Source organism: Anolis sagrei, chromosome 4, assembly GCF_037176765.1.
Source record: "Anolis sagrei isolate rAnoSag1 chromosome 4, rAnoSag1.mat, whole genome shotgun sequence".
NCBI lineage: Eukaryota > Metazoa > Chordata > Lepidosauria > Squamata > Dactyloidae > Anolis > Anolis sagrei.
In genome coordinates this window covers 139,139,179-139,157,095 of record NC_090024.1, presented here as the reverse complement: position 1 = coordinate 139,157,095, position 17,917 = coordinate 139,139,179, and the positions used below count along the sequence as shown (strand labels likewise).

Here is a 17,917-nt window from a genome sequence, read left to right as displayed (position 1 = left end):
AGGACAATCTGCTGGACAAGCCAGTACCTGCCGCATACTAGTACTGCCATCTGTTGAGGAGTTACGAAGGTGGAGGCATTACTTTTCATTCAACCCTTGTATTATGGAGAAGCAGCTGTTCTTGGCTTAGAAAGGGGGTTAAAAACTAGGTTGTGCTGAAAGATGGAATTCACACTCTTTTTCTTCCCCCTCAGAGCCCAGACTAGTCATAGCACCCTTTGGATTGCCTCCTTTTTTCTCTTTCTACTGGGAAGCAGGAGCAGCAGGAGTCCCTTTGGGGGTTTGTTAGATGATGTGTGGGAGGTTTGGGAAGGGTACAAAGCATAGCCTTCCCAGTCCCATCCAACCCCCCACCCCTGAAAAAATAAACACACACACAGAAGCCATGTTTTACATGGCTATACGTCACTAACAACATGCCACCCAGTATAGAAGTCTCTGAGTGTTATCTTTGTAATTTGCTTCACCAGGAGGGATGGCAATCACCATAAAACACTGTCTTCCAGTCCTACTTTAAAGAAGTTATCCAAAAGAGACAACTGTTAATTGTACTGGAAGGGGTAAAAGAAAACCCAAACAAGTTTGTGTGTCATAACCATGTCAGGCAGTCAAGTTACAATGGATCTACATATTCCAGATCATTCAGAAATCTCCAGAGTAGAGAAACATATTCCATTTCTTCACGTCTCAAAATTTATCACCATCATGGTGACCAAGTCTATGTGTCATAACCTGGTCTGACAGCAAATTACAACAAAGCCTATCCAATATAATATGGTTCAGGGAGAGTTGATGGTTTTCAAAGCAACAGAGGCCTTTTGAGGCACAATGTAATCCTACTTTGTGAGAATCATTCAGCTCTACAGTTATTTAGCCAGTCTAGCAGTTGCTACTTTTGTTAGAAATACTTACACACACATATGTTTTGCCTCACATCCTGAGACTATTAACTCAAATGTCCATTCCATGATTTAATCAGTTTAATTAGATTGCTGCTGGTGGATGCCTTCAAGTAATTCCAACATAGCATCCTTAAAGTAACTGTATCACTGTGTATTCTTGGCAAAAATTTGTTCATGATGGTTTGCCATTGTCAGCAGCAGGCATGGGCAAACTTTGGCCTTCCAGGTGTTTTGGACTTCAACTCCCAGAAATCCCATCTAGCTTACCAGCTGTTAAGAATTGTGGGAGTTGAAGTCCAAAATACCAAAGTTTTCTCATGCCGGGTCTACAGCATGCTTGCACAACCTGTGGCCTCTCAGGTATTTGCGATTCAAACTCCCAGAAGACCTAGCCAGCTTGTCCAATAGTCAGGAATTCTTGGAACTGAGGTCCAAAATACCTGAAGGGCTAGAGGTTGCACAGACCTGGTCTACAGGAATGAAAAAAATAGTTGAAATATTCCTGTTTAGACTTTTTCTGGCTACAATAAAGGGTTTTAAATGTAATTGAGTTACTAACAATATGACATGATGAATAGCATAGCCATTATTGTATCGTATTGTATTCCTCTCAGTACAGGAAACAAAGTACAATTTCCTGTCACTCTCCCCATGATTACAATTTGCTTATACTGACTTCAATGCCTGTGCCTTGGGCTGTATGCGAAAGCAACCATTTTCTTGAAATCTTGGTATCATAAGTGTCCTGTGCTCTTCCATCCCTTTTGATAAACTGTATTCTAAAATGTTTGATAGCTTTTTAAAAAAAGGATATAGAATCTATCAGCAGAAGGGGCTCCAATTTATGTAAATTTAGCAACCTGTTTGCTCAAGATTAAATGGTTGCCTGGCACACTATTGTTTTGGATCATTAATTCATTCTTTTCCCACTGTTGTCCTCATCTTTATTGTTGCTGATAATTACACGATGCAGCAAAATTTGAATACAATTTCTGTTCCTGGTTTGAAAGTGTTATTTTCTGCTTAATTGTGTGGTACTTGCTTTGAAAGTAGTTGCTATACTCCAGAAACTTTGTTTTTGTGGCTGCTGCAATAAGATATTCATTGGAAAATATAGCAAAATGTGCTACAGGATGTTCTGCAAAACAAAGTTTGTGTAGTTTAATAAACTTTCCCCATGTTTTTATGGTAGAACCAATTTATAATCTAAGAACAAAAATCCCATTACAAAATGTTATCAAACAGGTTAATACATACACTCAATAATTATTCATTCTGTTTAGTTAGGATAATGGGGTTTGAGTTTAATTAGAAAGTTTGTGGATATGACATCTGGCTTTAAAATGTTCTTTAATGTTTCCCTAACCTCAGGGCTGCCATTGCGTTGGGTTGTAATTGCCATTATCCCCTGTCTGCATGGAGGATAATCAAAAGTGATGGGAGTTGTTGTTCAAGAACATTTGAGGACCTAAATTGAGTAAAAACTAAAGAGTACCAAATATAGCTGTTCCTCTGTATCCACAGATTCTCTGCCCTTGGATCCAACGGCCCTTTAAAGGCAGCCATAAGGCTGATGTGATCCTCTGTTAATATGAGTTTGTTTTCTAATACCTTTTTCATACCAACTGTAAATCACCTCTAAGCTTTCTGAGCCTCACTGTAATATTGCTGAAACTGGATTTTAAACAAAAAACTTTAAAGGACAGATAGAGCAAGCCTCTCCAGACTCTGAGAAATCTGATACTTAATATCACAATGCTGATGCCATTAACCATGATGGCATACTAAGCATCCTCCACAATTGCGCAAATTACGACATTCAGAAAAAAACACCAAGTTCAGATTCTATTCTTGTTCCCAGCTAGGGCAGAGCTATTGAATCCATTTTAATTTACCTATGTGTTGACTCACCATTCAACAACTGTTGAATGCCCAAGCTTTAACAAATGAGGGACACACACTTTTCAAAGCAGCACTCTCGCTCTGCGAATTTTCCCCTTTGGCCTGAAGACAGGAGAAGGGGACCAATATTGTGATTTAGGGCCAGATCCTGAGATCTAAGGCTCCTTGTAACAATACCTTGTCTATAGGACCGTCCTGCTGGTATGGTGGTGATGGCGGTGGTGGTGGAGGAGGTGACAGTGAGATACTGAAGGACGGAGCTGCATGTGTCACAGATTTGCCCTACAACCTCTAAGACAGTCTGCTGCACTAAAGTGAGATAAATTATTCAACCCTACTGGCAGAAATTCAACAGATTGGAGAGCATTTTGTTTTTTAGTTTTTTTTATTTTAAGCAGTAATTGGCTTTATCCAATTCTGCCTATTTACAACATCTGCCAGTATTAAGATGGTATTCAGGATGCTTTTTGCAAACTAACTATAAAAAGATTTCAGATCACTCCAAAGCATACTGGGAATAAGGAAGCAACAGCCACTCTCACTTTGGAGATATGAAAGGCAGCAATTATTAAATACTATCTCTGACATAAATCAGAACTACATCCCTTGTAAAGCAAAATAAAGGTCAACTGTCTGTGTATAAGTGATGCTTGAGGTTAGTTTTAGATAAATGACAGCTTTTTCATTCACTGATAATACAAAATCTAGAAACCTAACAGCTTTGTAAAGTTGGTAGAGGTTGTGTTAAAAACTGGCATAAACAATGAAAACTGGGAAGCCCTAGAGCACTCTAACTAAAAGTCAGCTGTGACCAGCAGTGCTGCAGAATTCAAAGAGGCACGAATGGAGGGCGAATGGGAGAAACATGCTAAGAGGAAGGCTTGTCAAACCAACCCTGCCTGGGACCGCCTTCCATCTGGAAACTGTGGAAGAACATGAAGATCAAGAATAGGGCTCCACAGTCACCTATGTATCTACCACCAAGACACTATACTCGGAAGGCCATTATACACAGACAACGAGGGTTTGCCTAAGTAAGTAAGGTAGAGGTTGCAGAAATGTCAGATACACTGAGAAAGCGACATTAGGGGAGCCATATTAGGAGATATCACCAAATATGGTGCTCATTTTTAAACATTGCAGACAAAAATGTTTATAAGAATGTTAGACATCTGCATGAGTCCTATAGTGTTGGTAAAAACGGCATCAACTATTGATATAGCCTAGTGAGATTTGAATAAGATTACACCTGTTGCTCCTTATTAAAACTGCTCACTCAAATTTGGAATGTGATGATGTGAAAAAAAAATGTTATATATTGAATGGAGAAGTTTAAATCTGCAGTGGTTGCTGTAATTCCGAACTGTTGGGTTTCATCCCTGACTGCCCAAGTCTCCAGCTCTAAATGACATGAGGATTTAAAGACAGAACTACAAAGACTCTGGCACTTTACTAGGTGGTCCCAGTGGTGATTGGCACACTGGGTGCACTGCCTAAAGACCTTGGCCTGCCCTTAAAAACAATCAGCGTTGACAAAATACCATCTATCAACTGCAAAAGGCCACCCTACTTGCCGATACATCACACAGTCCTAGACACTTGGAAAGTGTCCGCCATGTGATCAAATACAAAAGCCAGCATAGTGATCTTGTTTGCTGTGTACTAATCTTGTTGTGTTTCAAATAATAATACATTTTATTTATATTTCACTTTATCTCCCCAGAGGGACTCAGAGTGGCTTACATTAAATGATTTTTTTTACACAAACAACGACATGCAATACACAGATAAGGTAAAGGTCTTCCCCTTTTTTCCATTTCTGGCATCTGGAGGCGATGCTCAACTTCTGACCATGGGGAGATGCTGTTGTTCTATTTTCCATGCCGAAGGAACCTGCTGTTCATAGATTTCTCCGATCTGCCAGCATGTCTGCATGGGGCGCTCTTTTACCTTCCTGCCAAGGCGGTACCTATTGATCTACTCGCATTGCATGATTTCGAAGTGCTAGGTTGGCAGAAGCTAGGACTAACAGTCGAGCTGCCCCCGACTCGCAGATTTAAACTGTGAGTCAGCAGCTTTTCCTTCACTTAGCAGCTTTTAACTGCTGTGCTACTGCGGCCTGCACAATATCCAAAAAAAGGCCATACAAAAGCACAATCATATTTTAATGTTACATGATGTCGTGTTTTATGATTTAATTGATAATTGTATTTTATCGTTATGTTAGTTTTCTGTATGTAAGGCATAAAATTTTGCCATAATTATGTTGGAAACCGCTTTGAGTGCCCTGCTGGCGTGAGAAAAGCGGTTTGCAAGTGAAGCAAATAAATAAATGATGAAGAGTGTGTGTGTGTGTGCGTGTGTGTCACCACATTATTTCAGCCATGATATTTCAAACAGCCGGACCTAATCTATATCATACTCTATAGGCCACCATGGATGAATCAGATACCTCCAGAAAAGGATGAATCTGGCATTTAACTGTACAAAGGCACTCCAGACCACTACAAACAACCCGGGGAACCCTGAAGTCCACCAAATGTAAACTTGAGTTTTTGGAGGAAGTCTAACCAGAACAGGAGAAATCCCTGTTCTGTATTTTGATTGATCAAAAGCACCTCTGTGTTGTCTCAATTACGTTTCAACTTGTTCACTATTGTCCAGTCCATTAATTAACATCTAGGAGCCCCCGGTGGCACAGTGGGTTAAACCCCTGTGCCGGCAGGACTGAAGACCGACAGGTGGCAGGTTCGAATCCAGGGAGAGCGCGTATGAGCTCCCTCTATCAGCACCAGCTCCTCGTGCGGGGACATGAGAGAAGCCTCCCACAAGCATGGGCGTCCCCTGGGCAACGTCCTTGCAGACAGCCAATTCTCTCACACCAGAAGTGACTTGCAGTTTCTCAAGTCGCTCCTGACACGACAAAAAAAATTAACATCTAGCCCTAGATTACATACCAACCATGTGGAAAATAATGTAAGACAAAAGGACTGGATAAGCAAAACAGTACTAGGTAGAAAACAAATAACCAGCACTTCAAATTCTGCCTGGAAGCAGATTAATAGCACTGGAAAATCTCAGCTTTCACCTGACATAGAATTTGATTTAGAAATCATCTTGTATCTTGCAAATATTGAAAAACTTATCTCTCATGGTCACAATGTGTCTGTGAAGCTGGACACACAGTCAGTACAGTTTGGTTTAACTTATGTTGCATGATGCCTTTGGACTGAGGGGTTGCCTTTTCCATATAATTAACAGCAAAGTAACATGAAGGATTTTTCCCTTGTCTTGTATTATCTTTTCCCTTTCTCTCTCTCATAAATAAGATAATTGGGGGGGGATTCATTTTAGTGTTTGGAAATGTTTAATGGCTCCATTGATTTAATAAATTCAACAATATAATACAAGCAATAGAATAAAGCAATATAATAAAATGCCAAGGAAATGACATCTAAATATACCTGTCTTACCTGTGCGGTTATATAGAAATATCCAAATCTATCACACAGTAGCTTAATATAGTTAAACATAGCTGGGATTAATTGAAATCTTAGAATCTGCTCACACATAAACCCAAACAATTTGGAAATAGTGTGGAAAAGATCATTTTATGGAGGTGTCCTGAATTAACAACATAGCTAAGAATGCCAAGCATGAGAACTAGTGAGCATGAGTTTAGAGAAGTGTAGACTAATGTCTTTTAATAGTAAAATAAACTAGAAAATGCAGAATGAAATATCATAAGAGAAGATATCATAGTCAGAAGAAAAAAGGAGAAATAATCTGATGTCTGTTACTATTTTATGTCCTAATTTCATTGCATAATCTTATGCACATCTATTCAGAAATAAATCTTACTAGAACCTACCCTCATTATGATATTAATGTACTTTCTAACCTCAGTCAAATCATGTTATCTGTGCTGCAGGATAAACCCTTTTCTTCGATAGGAACACTTTAGTGGAACAACAAAGGTGCTACTCTTTGTATAATTAAATGTTTGTTAAGCAAATATAAGAGCATACTGGGTTGCTGTGAGTTTTCTGGGCTGTATGGCCATGTTCCATTAGAGCACACTGTATATTGCTCACACAAAGAAGGCAAAGGATTCGCTACGCTTGCTGTTGCCTTCAATTAATTTCTGACTTAACAGTGACCCTATCAGAAGATTGTCTGGGGCTGAGAGTGTGCAACTCAGTCAAGATCACAGAGTGGACTTCAATAGCCAACTGGGGAATAAAACTCTGGCCCTCTGTTCGAAGCACTATATCACACTGGCACAAATACTTACTTACTTGGTTTGGTTTTATTTTCCTTGGAAGAAGCCTGTGCGGGAGGGTTTTTTTTTTTAATGTGTGGAGATTGGTGCACAGCCTATCAACACACAGTCTTCACAGAGTGAAGGTCCCAACCAGTGGCATAGTTAACACAATGGTGGCTTCTTGATCTATTGCAGCCTTCTTCCAACTTCACAGCCATTGTAACATGTACCATGTTGTCTTCCACCTGATCTGCTGTTGAGGTCTTCAGGTCTTCAGATTGTATTTAGTCTGGAACCTTCTCTGCGGCCCCTCCTGGGAGTACATGACTCCAACAGTTACACCTGCAGGTTCATTGGAACACACAAGCCCCCTCACCACAACAGACTAAATACAACAAGGTGACAATCCATTGAGGGGGGAGATATATATACACATACATACATACATACATACATACATACATACATACATGTGTGTGTGTGTGTGGCATAAATATATATGGTTCATTACATCTTAGCCATGATACATATTTACAATAGAAGTTAACAGATTCCCTCCCTTGCTAGTGAAGCCTCCAGAGTCAGCATCCTTCTATGCCTATGATGATTAATTAACAAGACCTCCTCCTTCTTCCCCACAGGTAAAAATGTACACAGGATTGCTGCCTAAATAACTCAGTAGTGGTCACTTTAGTGCTTCTGCTATTATATGGTGTACTAATAACCCACATTCTGAAGCAGCAAATGAGGCCTCTTCCATACAGCTGAATAAAAACCCACATTATCTGCTTTGAACTGGAATATATGGTATTGTGGACTCAGATAACCTAGTTCAAAGCAGATCTTGTAGGATTTTCTGCCTTGGTATTCAGGGTTATATGGCTGTGTGGAAGGACTTCCAGAAATCCCCTTTTCCACCCAAGGGTTCTTATGGTGTTTGTGCTGTGTTTGCTTTGTAAATGGAAACTAGAAACAAAATGTTGAAAACACCTTTGGAATTGGTTGGGGAAAAAGATAATAATTTCCCCCATAGGTGCTTTTATGGGAACTTCAAAGCGCAGCTGCAGATTGTGATTTAGGACAGGGTCATATGCCCATGACTGTCACTTGACACTTAATAAATTACACTTGAACTTGTAAACGGACTCCTTGGAGGAAAAGATTTTGGGAATGGTGGGAAATTTTTCTCTATGATACTTAAGGGAAAGGTGTATCAAAAAAGGTTAGCAGGTATGTTACTGACAAACTAGGAAATAATTCAGTGGAAAGTTGTGCCTACATTTTTTCTTTCAATGAACTTCATGCTAGATTCCAATAAAGAAGCACCAATCCAAACTGGCACAGCAATAATCCTGGCTTTCAATGGAAAACGCCAACCAAGGAACACTCCACTCATGAGTACAAGCCATTCTGCTGCTCATGCAGTTCCCCTGCCTTCCATCTCAGGGAGGCTGTGTTGTACCCAAAATGTGTGCCGATTTTATTTCTTTCTAACCATTACCAGATAGTAGAGGTGAGGAAGACATGAATGAACAAAAAGCAATTCAATTTGCCCTTCATTTCAGACCTCAGGTGAAGCATTCGGATTATATCAACCATTTTGATTTGACAGACTAAAACCTTTTTATTCAGGCAGGTTTTTAAAGAAGAAGGGCTGTTGTCAGAGGGGTGTTGTGGTTTTAGCTTTGAATATGTTTTTAATCCGATTTTATGGATTTTAACTGTGAATGCTTTAATACCATTTATATTTAATTCTGTTTTACTGTTTATATATTTGTAGATTTTAAATTGTATTGAAATGCTTTTAATGTAAGGTGCTTTTTAGCCTATTTTGTGGAGAGAAAAGGTGGAGTTAATAATAATAATAATAATAATAATAATAATAATAATAATAGCCAGCATAGTGATCTTGCTTGCTGTGTACTAATCTTGTGTATGAAATAATCATAATTTATACCCCATCCATTATTGTTGTTGAAGGCTTTTATGGCCGGAATCACTGGGTTGCTGTGAGTTTTCTGGGCTGTATGGCCATGTTCCAGAAGCATTCTCTCCTGATGTTTTGCCCACATCTATGACAGGCAACCTCACTTGCCTAGTTTCCAACAGACCTCACAACCTCTGAGGATGCCTGCCATAGATGTGGGCAAAAAGTCAGGACAGAATGCTTCTAAAACATGGCCATACATCCCGAAAAATTCACTGTAACCCAACAATAATAACATTTTTTTACCCCACCTTTATAATATTCCCACCTATAATAATACAAGTACACAAAATACATGCTTTTAAAATGCCTTTGCATCCTCCCAATTCCCTTGACTATTAAAACTCAAGTATGTATGTTTATACCTACAGTACAGATCTGGTATCCTTTATCCAAAATGCTTGAGATCAGAATGGATGTTGGAATATCTGTATTTGCACATATGTACATAACGAGATGTCTTAGAGATGGGACCCCAGTCAAAGGCAATTCATTTAAATTTCCCATACACCCGATGCATGTAGCCTGAAGGTTCTTTTGTGCAGTATTTTAAATACTTTTGTGCTTTTGTTCCATGCACAAAAGCAAATCTGTCACTATCTCAGTCATCCATGGAGGCAATTTTGGAGGATTTTAGAATTTTTGATAAGGGATGCTCAATCTGTACTGGATAGATTTCCTTTCCTATACTGCAAATTCATACAGGAGGCAGCGTAGTGTTGGGTCGAACCCGGGAATGTTAGGGTTTGGATCCTCAGCCATGGAAAATGCTTGGGCAAGTCACATTCTCTCAGCCCATGAAGAAGGCAATGGCTACTAATTTCTGAAGAAATCTGGCCAAGAATTTGGAATTCCCTCCCCGGCTCTGGAATTCCCTTCCCAGTGAAATTAGATCAGCCCCCTCCCTCCTGGTTTTCAGGAAGAATTTAAGGACATGGCTATGTGACCTTCAGGTAGTAAATGCAGCACAATGAATAAATAGGAAACAAGTGCAATTTGACAACTGGAATGGTTTCAGACTACAGTTTTGGATCCCGTGATTTTAAATGTTAATATTAAGATGTTTTAATCCTCTGTTTTAAATTTTGCAAATGTTACTTATGTTTTATGTTTAATATGATCTTAATAGTTTTAATTTATAGTTGTATGTCATTGTTTTTAGTTATATGCTTTGTTCGTTGAATTTTGCCATTATTTGCTGTATTTGAGTCCCCCCAGGGGTGAGAAAAGCGGTGTATAAATATAATAAATAATAAGAAATAAGAAAACCATTAAAAGGTGTTGACCTGAAGGTACACAGCAACAAGTATGTGCTTAACAGGACTAAAGACCTTGCAGAACTACAGCTCCAAGGATGGCATATCATTGAGCCATGGCAGTTAAAGTGGAATGAAACTGTGTTAATTCCACATTGTAGATGCACCCTCAGAAGTAGAAACTCCTGGGGTTTGTACATTGATGGGGCCCTAGCACTCTTTGGAAGAGAAGATCAAGGGCTGTGTCAAAGTGCAACTGAGAACCTCTCTTACTGGAATGTCATGTCTGGTGGTCATCCCTTCCTTGCAAGGAGAGCCTAAGCCTCCAATTCTGGCATATTTTGCAGGGGGGGTTGTCAAATGATTGTCTGACTTTGGAGTAAATGTAGATGGAAACAGGAAAAGAAAAGAAAAAATGTGTGCTTGAATTTGAAAATATGTTTATTTGAATAGTAAATAGTTATACAGTTAAAACAGTTCTATCGAAGCATTCTATAAATAGCTAACAGTTAAGAAAATAATGTGTGTAGAAAAGAGATTGCATCTAAAAGTAAGCCGAGCTGTTTTGAGAGCCTCGAAGCAAGAAGAGAAAAGGGCCTGTATGTTGTACGTTTATCCTAGGTATAAAAGTTAAACCCTTTTCCCGACAGATCTCTTTTTTCTTTTTTGGAAACCAAAAAGGGGCGGCTGCAACACCTAGAAAGGAGTCTCGATTGGCGAGTAAAGTATAGCATTGCAGCCTGGTTTTTTAAAAAAGCACAGTGAAATGGCAGGAGGTGCGGGTGGAGAGAAAGGCCAAGCACAGTTGAGATAGAATAGGAGAGACACCCATGAATTCGTCAATGAATTAATTAATAATAAATAAACCAATAAATAACACAATTACGCATAAATCAACATATACACAGAGCGCCAACAGAGGATTCTACTTCGAAAACAAAACAATATATATATATTTATATATATAAAAAAACAGATTGGCATGTCATTGTTATTATTAAGGCAGCTTCTACAACAATCTGAAGAACCAACAACAATCAAGTCAAGGCATTTGTGGCTATACCAGGGATGGGAAAGCTTGGGCCTTTCCAGGGGTTTTGGACTCCAACTCCCACCATTCCTAACAGCCTCAGGCCCCTTCTGCTTAAGCGGCTGAGGGGCAAAAGGAAAGGGCCTGAGGCTGTTAGGAATGGTGGGAGTTGGAGTCCAAAATACCTGGAAGGCTAAAGTTGGCCCAGGCCTGGGCTATACTAACCAAAGTTATATATATTTCAATTCTGCTCACATACAAAAAGAAAGCTTCGAAGGGGAAGGGGAAGAGGAGAAAAAGGTAAAGCCAGATTCCAACGCTTCACAAGCCATAATAAAGCTAATCAAAAAGGGAGAGGGGGTCAGTAAAGCCTGTGAAGGGGGCAGTAAAGGCATCCAAGAGAGAAAGAGAGAGAAGAGGGGGGGAGTCATCTTTGAGGCCTAGCAAGCCGGGCGGAGAGGCACCTGGAGGAGGATGACCTGCCTGTTCTCGGAGGGGTGGCACTTGTTGATGTGCCTGGTGAGGCCCGGGGAGCTGTAGAAAGTGGCCGGGCAGTACTTGCAAGGGAAGGCCTGGGCGGCGTGAAGGAGGCGGAGGTGACGCTCCTGCCCGCCTTTGGTCGGGAAAGCTTCTCCACACGCAGGGCATGGGTGTTGTTGTTGTTGTGGAGAAGGAGAAGGTTGGTGACCCTCCTCGGCATCCGTAGAAAGATCCTCCTGCTGCCGGAAATGCTTGGCGCAGTCCTCGCGCTCCTCAACCAAGACGGGGCTGGTCTCGCGCTCGCCCTCGCGCTCACTCTCGCGCCCTTTCGGCGCCTCCTCACGCGCCGCTTTGGCCTTCCCCGCGGCGGAAGCGGCCTGCTGCCTAGGTTTGTGCCACCGGCGGTGCGAGGCGAGGTTAGCCGGGCAGCTGAAGAGCTTGTCACACTCGGGGCAGCGGTACTCGACGCGGACGATGCGGGAACACTTGTGTTGCGCCAAGGAGAGCGGGTCCGGGTAGCGCTCCTTGCACAGCTGGCAGATGAACTCTCCCAAAGGTTGTGAACGAGGCCCTGAAGACGACGACGACGAGGATGAGGAGGAGGACGTGATTGGCTGCTGCTGTTCCAAGGGCCCTTCCTTGATGCGCAACCCCAGCACCGGCGACGTCGTCACTTCGTCCTCGAAGTGCAGCTTCCTTGCCGTCTTGGCTTTCCGAGCCTGAGGCCGCTTGGGTGGAGGAGGAGGAGGCTGAGGAGGTTGGGGATGAGGAGGAGGGGAGATGGCGGCCCAGAGCTGCACCTCCGCGCCATGGGCTAAAAGAGGCGCCGGGAAGGACTCTGCCGAGAGCGGGGAGCCGACAGGGAGGCGGCGCTCCTCGCTGACCGCCCGCGCGGGGCTGCGGAGCGGCGCCGGCGGAGAGGGCGGCGAGGACGGCGTGCCGAAGCCCGGGAAAGGCGGCGTCGGCAGCGAGGAGAGAGCCAAAGGCAAAGGCGGTGGCGAAGGCACGGCTGCTCCCTGCGCCTCCTCCGCGTAGCAGCAGCGCGCCCTGTACGAGATGGGCGTCGGTCTGCGGCTCCTCTTGACCAGGAAGCCCCGGGGCATCCTTCTCTTCTTCTTCAGCCGGAGCCTCGCCCTCTCCGCTCGGCCCTTCTTCTGCTTCTGCTGCTTCTTCTTCTTAGCTGGGCGCCCGCGCGCCTCCGCCTCCTCGCGGCGTCGCCCCCCCCGAAACTGCCGAGCCTCGCGCCCCGCTTTTTAAGGGGGGAGGGCAGCATTGTTCGCGCCTCCCGCTCCGCCCAGAGCCAATCAGCGCTTCCCGAGGATGCTCCCCGGGCCTCGGAGGCAGGCAAGCAGGCAAGGCGCGCGCCAGGGAGGGAGGGAAAGTGGGAGGGGGGCGCGCGCCGGGATGGAGTGCCTAGCGCGCAAGGTGGAGCGCGGCAGATGAGGCACCTGAGGGGCTTTTGGCGCCGGCCCTTCCCTTTCTTTCCCCGGCTTTCTTCTCCCTCCTCCTCCTCCTCCTCCCTCCCGCCCCCAAGGCACGCGCCCAGCCCCGCCTCCTTTCACGGTCTGCTGCTTTTCAATGAGGAGCCGCACGTGCCTCGCCTTTGTGCTTCTCCGGGGAGAGGAGGGAGGGGGGCGGACGGGACGAGAGGAGAGGGAAGGGGAGACTACCCAAAGAACTGCCAAATGGAAGTCTCCTCCATCAGCATCACAATAAGAGACCCCGGCCCCGAGGGAGGGGAAAGGTGGCTCACAAAGGAGGCGAATGGGGAAACTGAACGGCTTGAAAACACTTTAATGAAGGAAGGAAAGAATTGGGAGGGATGGGGAGGTGCTCGCGCTCGCTCGCTCCCGGGCGCGCCCCCGCCCGCCCGCTCGTTGCCTTCCTCCCTTCCTTCGTTCCTTCCGTGTCAAGGGGCTCTTTGTCCCCAGAAACCAGGTCACCGCCCCCGCTCCGGCTGGGAAGGCGCGCCTGTTGCCCCGGGGGACCTGTGGCTCCTTCGGGCACGCGGCAGGGGGGCTGCCCTCGCCTGACACGTGTGCGGCTGATTCACACGTAGGCCCATCCTCGGATGGAAGCATTTCCCCCGCAGGAGGAGAAACCCGGGGAACAGCGAGGCGCTCTCAAATCCGCTCCTCTTTCAGCACCGAAGGAAGCTCGGGCGCTGTTTCTCTCCCTGGTGCTGAAAAGAGCGAGAGGCCCAAGGCGCCGGAACGCGCACTGTCTCGCATAGCGGCCGGTGTTTTTCCACGAATGCTCTCTCTCCCGCGCAAGAAAAGCCCTTGGCCCTCGCCAATATCTCTGTCCTACATCCAGGAACACTTGAGATTTCCTAAAACGGAGGGCAAAAGGGGAAAATGGCGACGCTCCAAGCTACACAATACACAACTTTCATTTAAAATGCGCTGAAAGGAAGGCGGGAAAGTAATGCTAAGCAATCCCTATCCCAACGTTTGAGGGACCCTTCATATAGAAGTGTCCAAACAGCAGGAATATTTTGCCCCACTGAGGATTGGATGCCCTCAGCAATATGGTTAGAGGATTCAAAAATGCGAGAGGGAGAGAAACAGAAAAGGTGGCCCATTGCAATTGTTCTTCCTTGTCGAAGGCTTTTATGGCCAGAATCACTGGGTTGCTGTGAGTTTTCTGGACTGTCTGGCCATGTTTCAGAACATTCCCTCCTGACGTTTCTCCTGCATCTATGGCAAGCATCCTCAGAGGTCGTGAGGTCAATTGCAATTGTTCTTCCTTGTCGAAGGCTTTTATGGCCGGAATCACTGGGTTGGTGTTAGTTTTCCGGGCTGTCTGGCCATGTTCCAGAAACATTCTCTCCTGACATTTCACCCCCATCTATGACAGGCAACCCAATTTTCCTAGTTTCCAACAGACCTCACAACCTCTGAGGATGCCTGCCATAGATACAGGCGAAACGCCAGGAGAAAATGCTTCTGGAACATGGTCGTACAGCCCGGAAAACTCACAGTAACTTAGTGATTATGGTCATGAAGGCCTTCGAAAATACAGAAAGAAAGGAGGGAGGGAGGGAGAAAAGAAGGAAGGAAGGGAAGAAAGAGGGAGGGAGGGAGGGAGGGAGGAAGGAAGGAAAGAAAAAGGGAAGGAAGAGGGAGGGAGGGAAGAAAGAAAGGAAGGAAGGAAGGAGAGAAGGAAAGAAAAAGAGAAGGAAGGAAAGGAAGAGGGAGGAAGGAAGGGAAGAAGAAAGGGAAGAAAGAAAGAAGGAAGGGGGAAGGAAAGAAAGGAGAGAGGGGGAAGAAGGAAGGAAGGAAAGAAAGACGGAAGGGAGGGAAAAAAGAAAGAAAGAAAAAAGGAAGGAAGGAACGAAGGAAGGAACGAAGGACGGAAAGAAGCGACTTTTCGGCAGGAGAGGGAAAGACAGACTCGCTAGGCTCTCATTTTGCCTTTGTGGGGATCTCAAGATCTAATGGCCAAGAGCAGAAGATGCACGAACAGTTTAAAAGAGCCTCGATATCAGGCCAAGGAGGAGTGCGGGAAGGGCTCAGGAGAAAGCCAGCTCCTCCTTGTCTGGTTCTCCGAGTTTTACACCTAAAGGCTTTTAGGCAGAGATGGGGATAAGCGAGGAAAGCGGGGCAGGTGGGTGAATGGAGCGAGTGAATGGTCTACGCAGGGCCGCTCCAACTGGTGGTCCCTGGAGCAGTGCCTGGCCTGGCAAGCTTCCAAGAAGAAGGGCAGCCAATGGGAACCAAGATGAGGCTCTCCTGGGCACTCTTGCGGAGGGACAAGGGCTGCCTCTGCGTTAGTTATCCTAGTATGGCCCGGGTTAGAAGGCCTTCACCTAAAAGGAGTTTTTCAAGGCGATACGAAGCCAGAACGGAGGGGCCTTTGGCGGGGAAGGAAGGAACGCTTTGCATCGGGCGTGGGTCAACTTGCGTCCTCCTTCCAGGTGTTTTGGACTCCAACTCCCACCATTCCTAACAGCCTCGGGCCCTTTCCTTTTGCCCCTCAGCCGCTTAAGCGGAAGGGGCCTGAGGCTGTTAGGAATGGTGGGAGTTGGATTCCAAAACACCTGGAAGGCCCAAGCTTTCCCATCCCTGGTATAGCCACAAATGCCTTGACTTGATGGTTGTTGGTTTTTCAGATTGTTGTAGAAGCTGCCTTAATAATAACAATGACATACCAATCTGTTTTGTTTTTGTTTTTTACAAAATGTCTCCGATTGTGGGAATGAGAGAAAAACAATAATAAAAATATTTTTTAAAATATCACGATTTTTGTTCCTGGGTTATAAATGTTCTTTCCTAATTAGTCCTATCATAAAAAAACATATGAAAAGTGTATTAAACTGCCCAAAATATGTTTGTAGGGGAGGCACACAAGGCAGCACATTTTGCTCTCTTTTTCCATGAATTTTGTTTATTCAGTATTTATATACCGCTTTTCTTGGGGGGGGGGGGGGGCTCAAAGCGGTTTACACAGAGATAATGGCAAAATCCAATGCCTTACATAGTCTCAACCAATTGTCGAAGGCTTTCATGGCCGGAACCACTAGGTTGTTGTAGGTTTTTCGGGCTGTATGGCCATTTTCCAGAAGCATTCTCTCCTGACGTTTCGCCTACACCTGTGGCAAGCATCCTTAGAGGTTGTGAGGTCTTCCCAAAGGCTATCCTTGGACCCAAACCCAGGAATCTGGATGTAACCCAACCTTAGAATAATAATAATAATAATAATAATAATAATAATAATAATAATAATCTTTATTTATACCCCGCCACCATCTCCCCATTGGGGACTCGGGGCGGCTTACATGAGGCTAAGCCCAAACAACAAATTACAGGAAAATAAAACCGAAAAAGTAAACAAGAAATATGGGGTGATTTCATATTACCATAGAGTTCTATGACTCCACAGCTATATAAACCCAATTTTCCTAGTTTCCAACAGACCTCACAACCTCTGCCATAGATGCAGGCGAAACGTCAGGAGAGAATGCTTCTAGAACCTGACCATACAGCCTGAAAAACCTACAACAACCCAATTCAACCTAGTTTGCGGCAGCCACAAAAACAAAGTTTCTGGAGTAGTATAACTACTTTCAAAGTAAAGAACCGTACAACGAAACGGGGAATAACACTTTCAAACCAGGAATAGTAAAAATTAAAGGTGTGTAGTGCAATTCAGTGCGCCTAGTCCATACACCCATCGCACACTAAATTGAGGCTTTCCCGTTTCCCAAATCAGGAATTGGAGTGAAAAGACGTCCTTAGAGGACTCTTGTGGTGTTCGATTTGAATATACACACGGGTGGATCAAAAAGTAATGCCTCCATCGCTCTAACTTCTTTCTTTCACAGCTACTAGACTATCTATACATGATCAGGTAGAGGTAACCTTACTCTACTGATCTAGTCTTTTCGTTTTCCCCATTGACTGATTAGAACTATGAATCTGAAGCTAAAAGAAAGAGTCTCTGGCAAAGGAAGGTGAATGTGCACCTAAGGGAATCCATAATCGCTTGAGGAATGTTTATGATTTGCCTCATTCTTCTTTTTACCTGTTTGGACCTCTGAAAGGCAACATACCTGGTTTCAGATTCAGTTAAAAGAGCTTTAAAATCATGGTTCACGAAGCAAAACTTTTTGATAGTTTTCTGCCCGGGTTAAACGATGGCGCAAATGTGTACACATTGATGGTGATTGTGTTGAACCGTAGTTTTGTGTAGAGGACAGTAGATCTGTAGCAACTTCTGCTGTTATATGTTCATTCATAACGTTTTGATGACACAGGAGGCAACACTTTTTGACCCACCCCGGTGTATATATTTGTTCCTTCTGTTTCCTGTTCCACACTGAGAAGACTCTGGTCTTCCCTTTTCTCTGTTCCCTCTGTAGTTGGAAAATCAACTTCCATCACACTCACCCAACAACCGAAACACGGGTGTTTCGTATAGGCGGCCCCAGAGCAGACATCCAGAATTGCCACACGAAAAGTGGTGTATAAATCCACATTATCTTATTTGATCTGGATTATATGAGACTACACTGCCATAGAATCCAGTTCAAAGCAGATAATCTGGATTTTATATGGCAGTGGAATGGACCTCATATATACAAATCATGTGGAT

General features: G+C 44.1%; 1 protein-coding gene across 1 annotated transcript; it reads right to left on the bottom strand.

Annotated features, from left to right (window-relative positions):
* Positions 1-11,463: 11,463 nt before the first annotated feature.
* INSM1 (INSM transcriptional repressor 1) lies at positions 11,464-13,157 on the bottom strand. Its single transcript, XM_060774085.2, has one exon. The coding sequence runs from the start codon at positions 12,922-12,924 to the stop codon at positions 11,782-11,784; it is 1,143 nt and encodes a 380-aa protein (XP_060630068.2). The 5' UTR covers positions 12,925-13,157; the 3' UTR covers positions 11,464-11,781.
* Between the last annotated feature and the right edge of the window lie 4,760 nt (positions 13,158-17,917).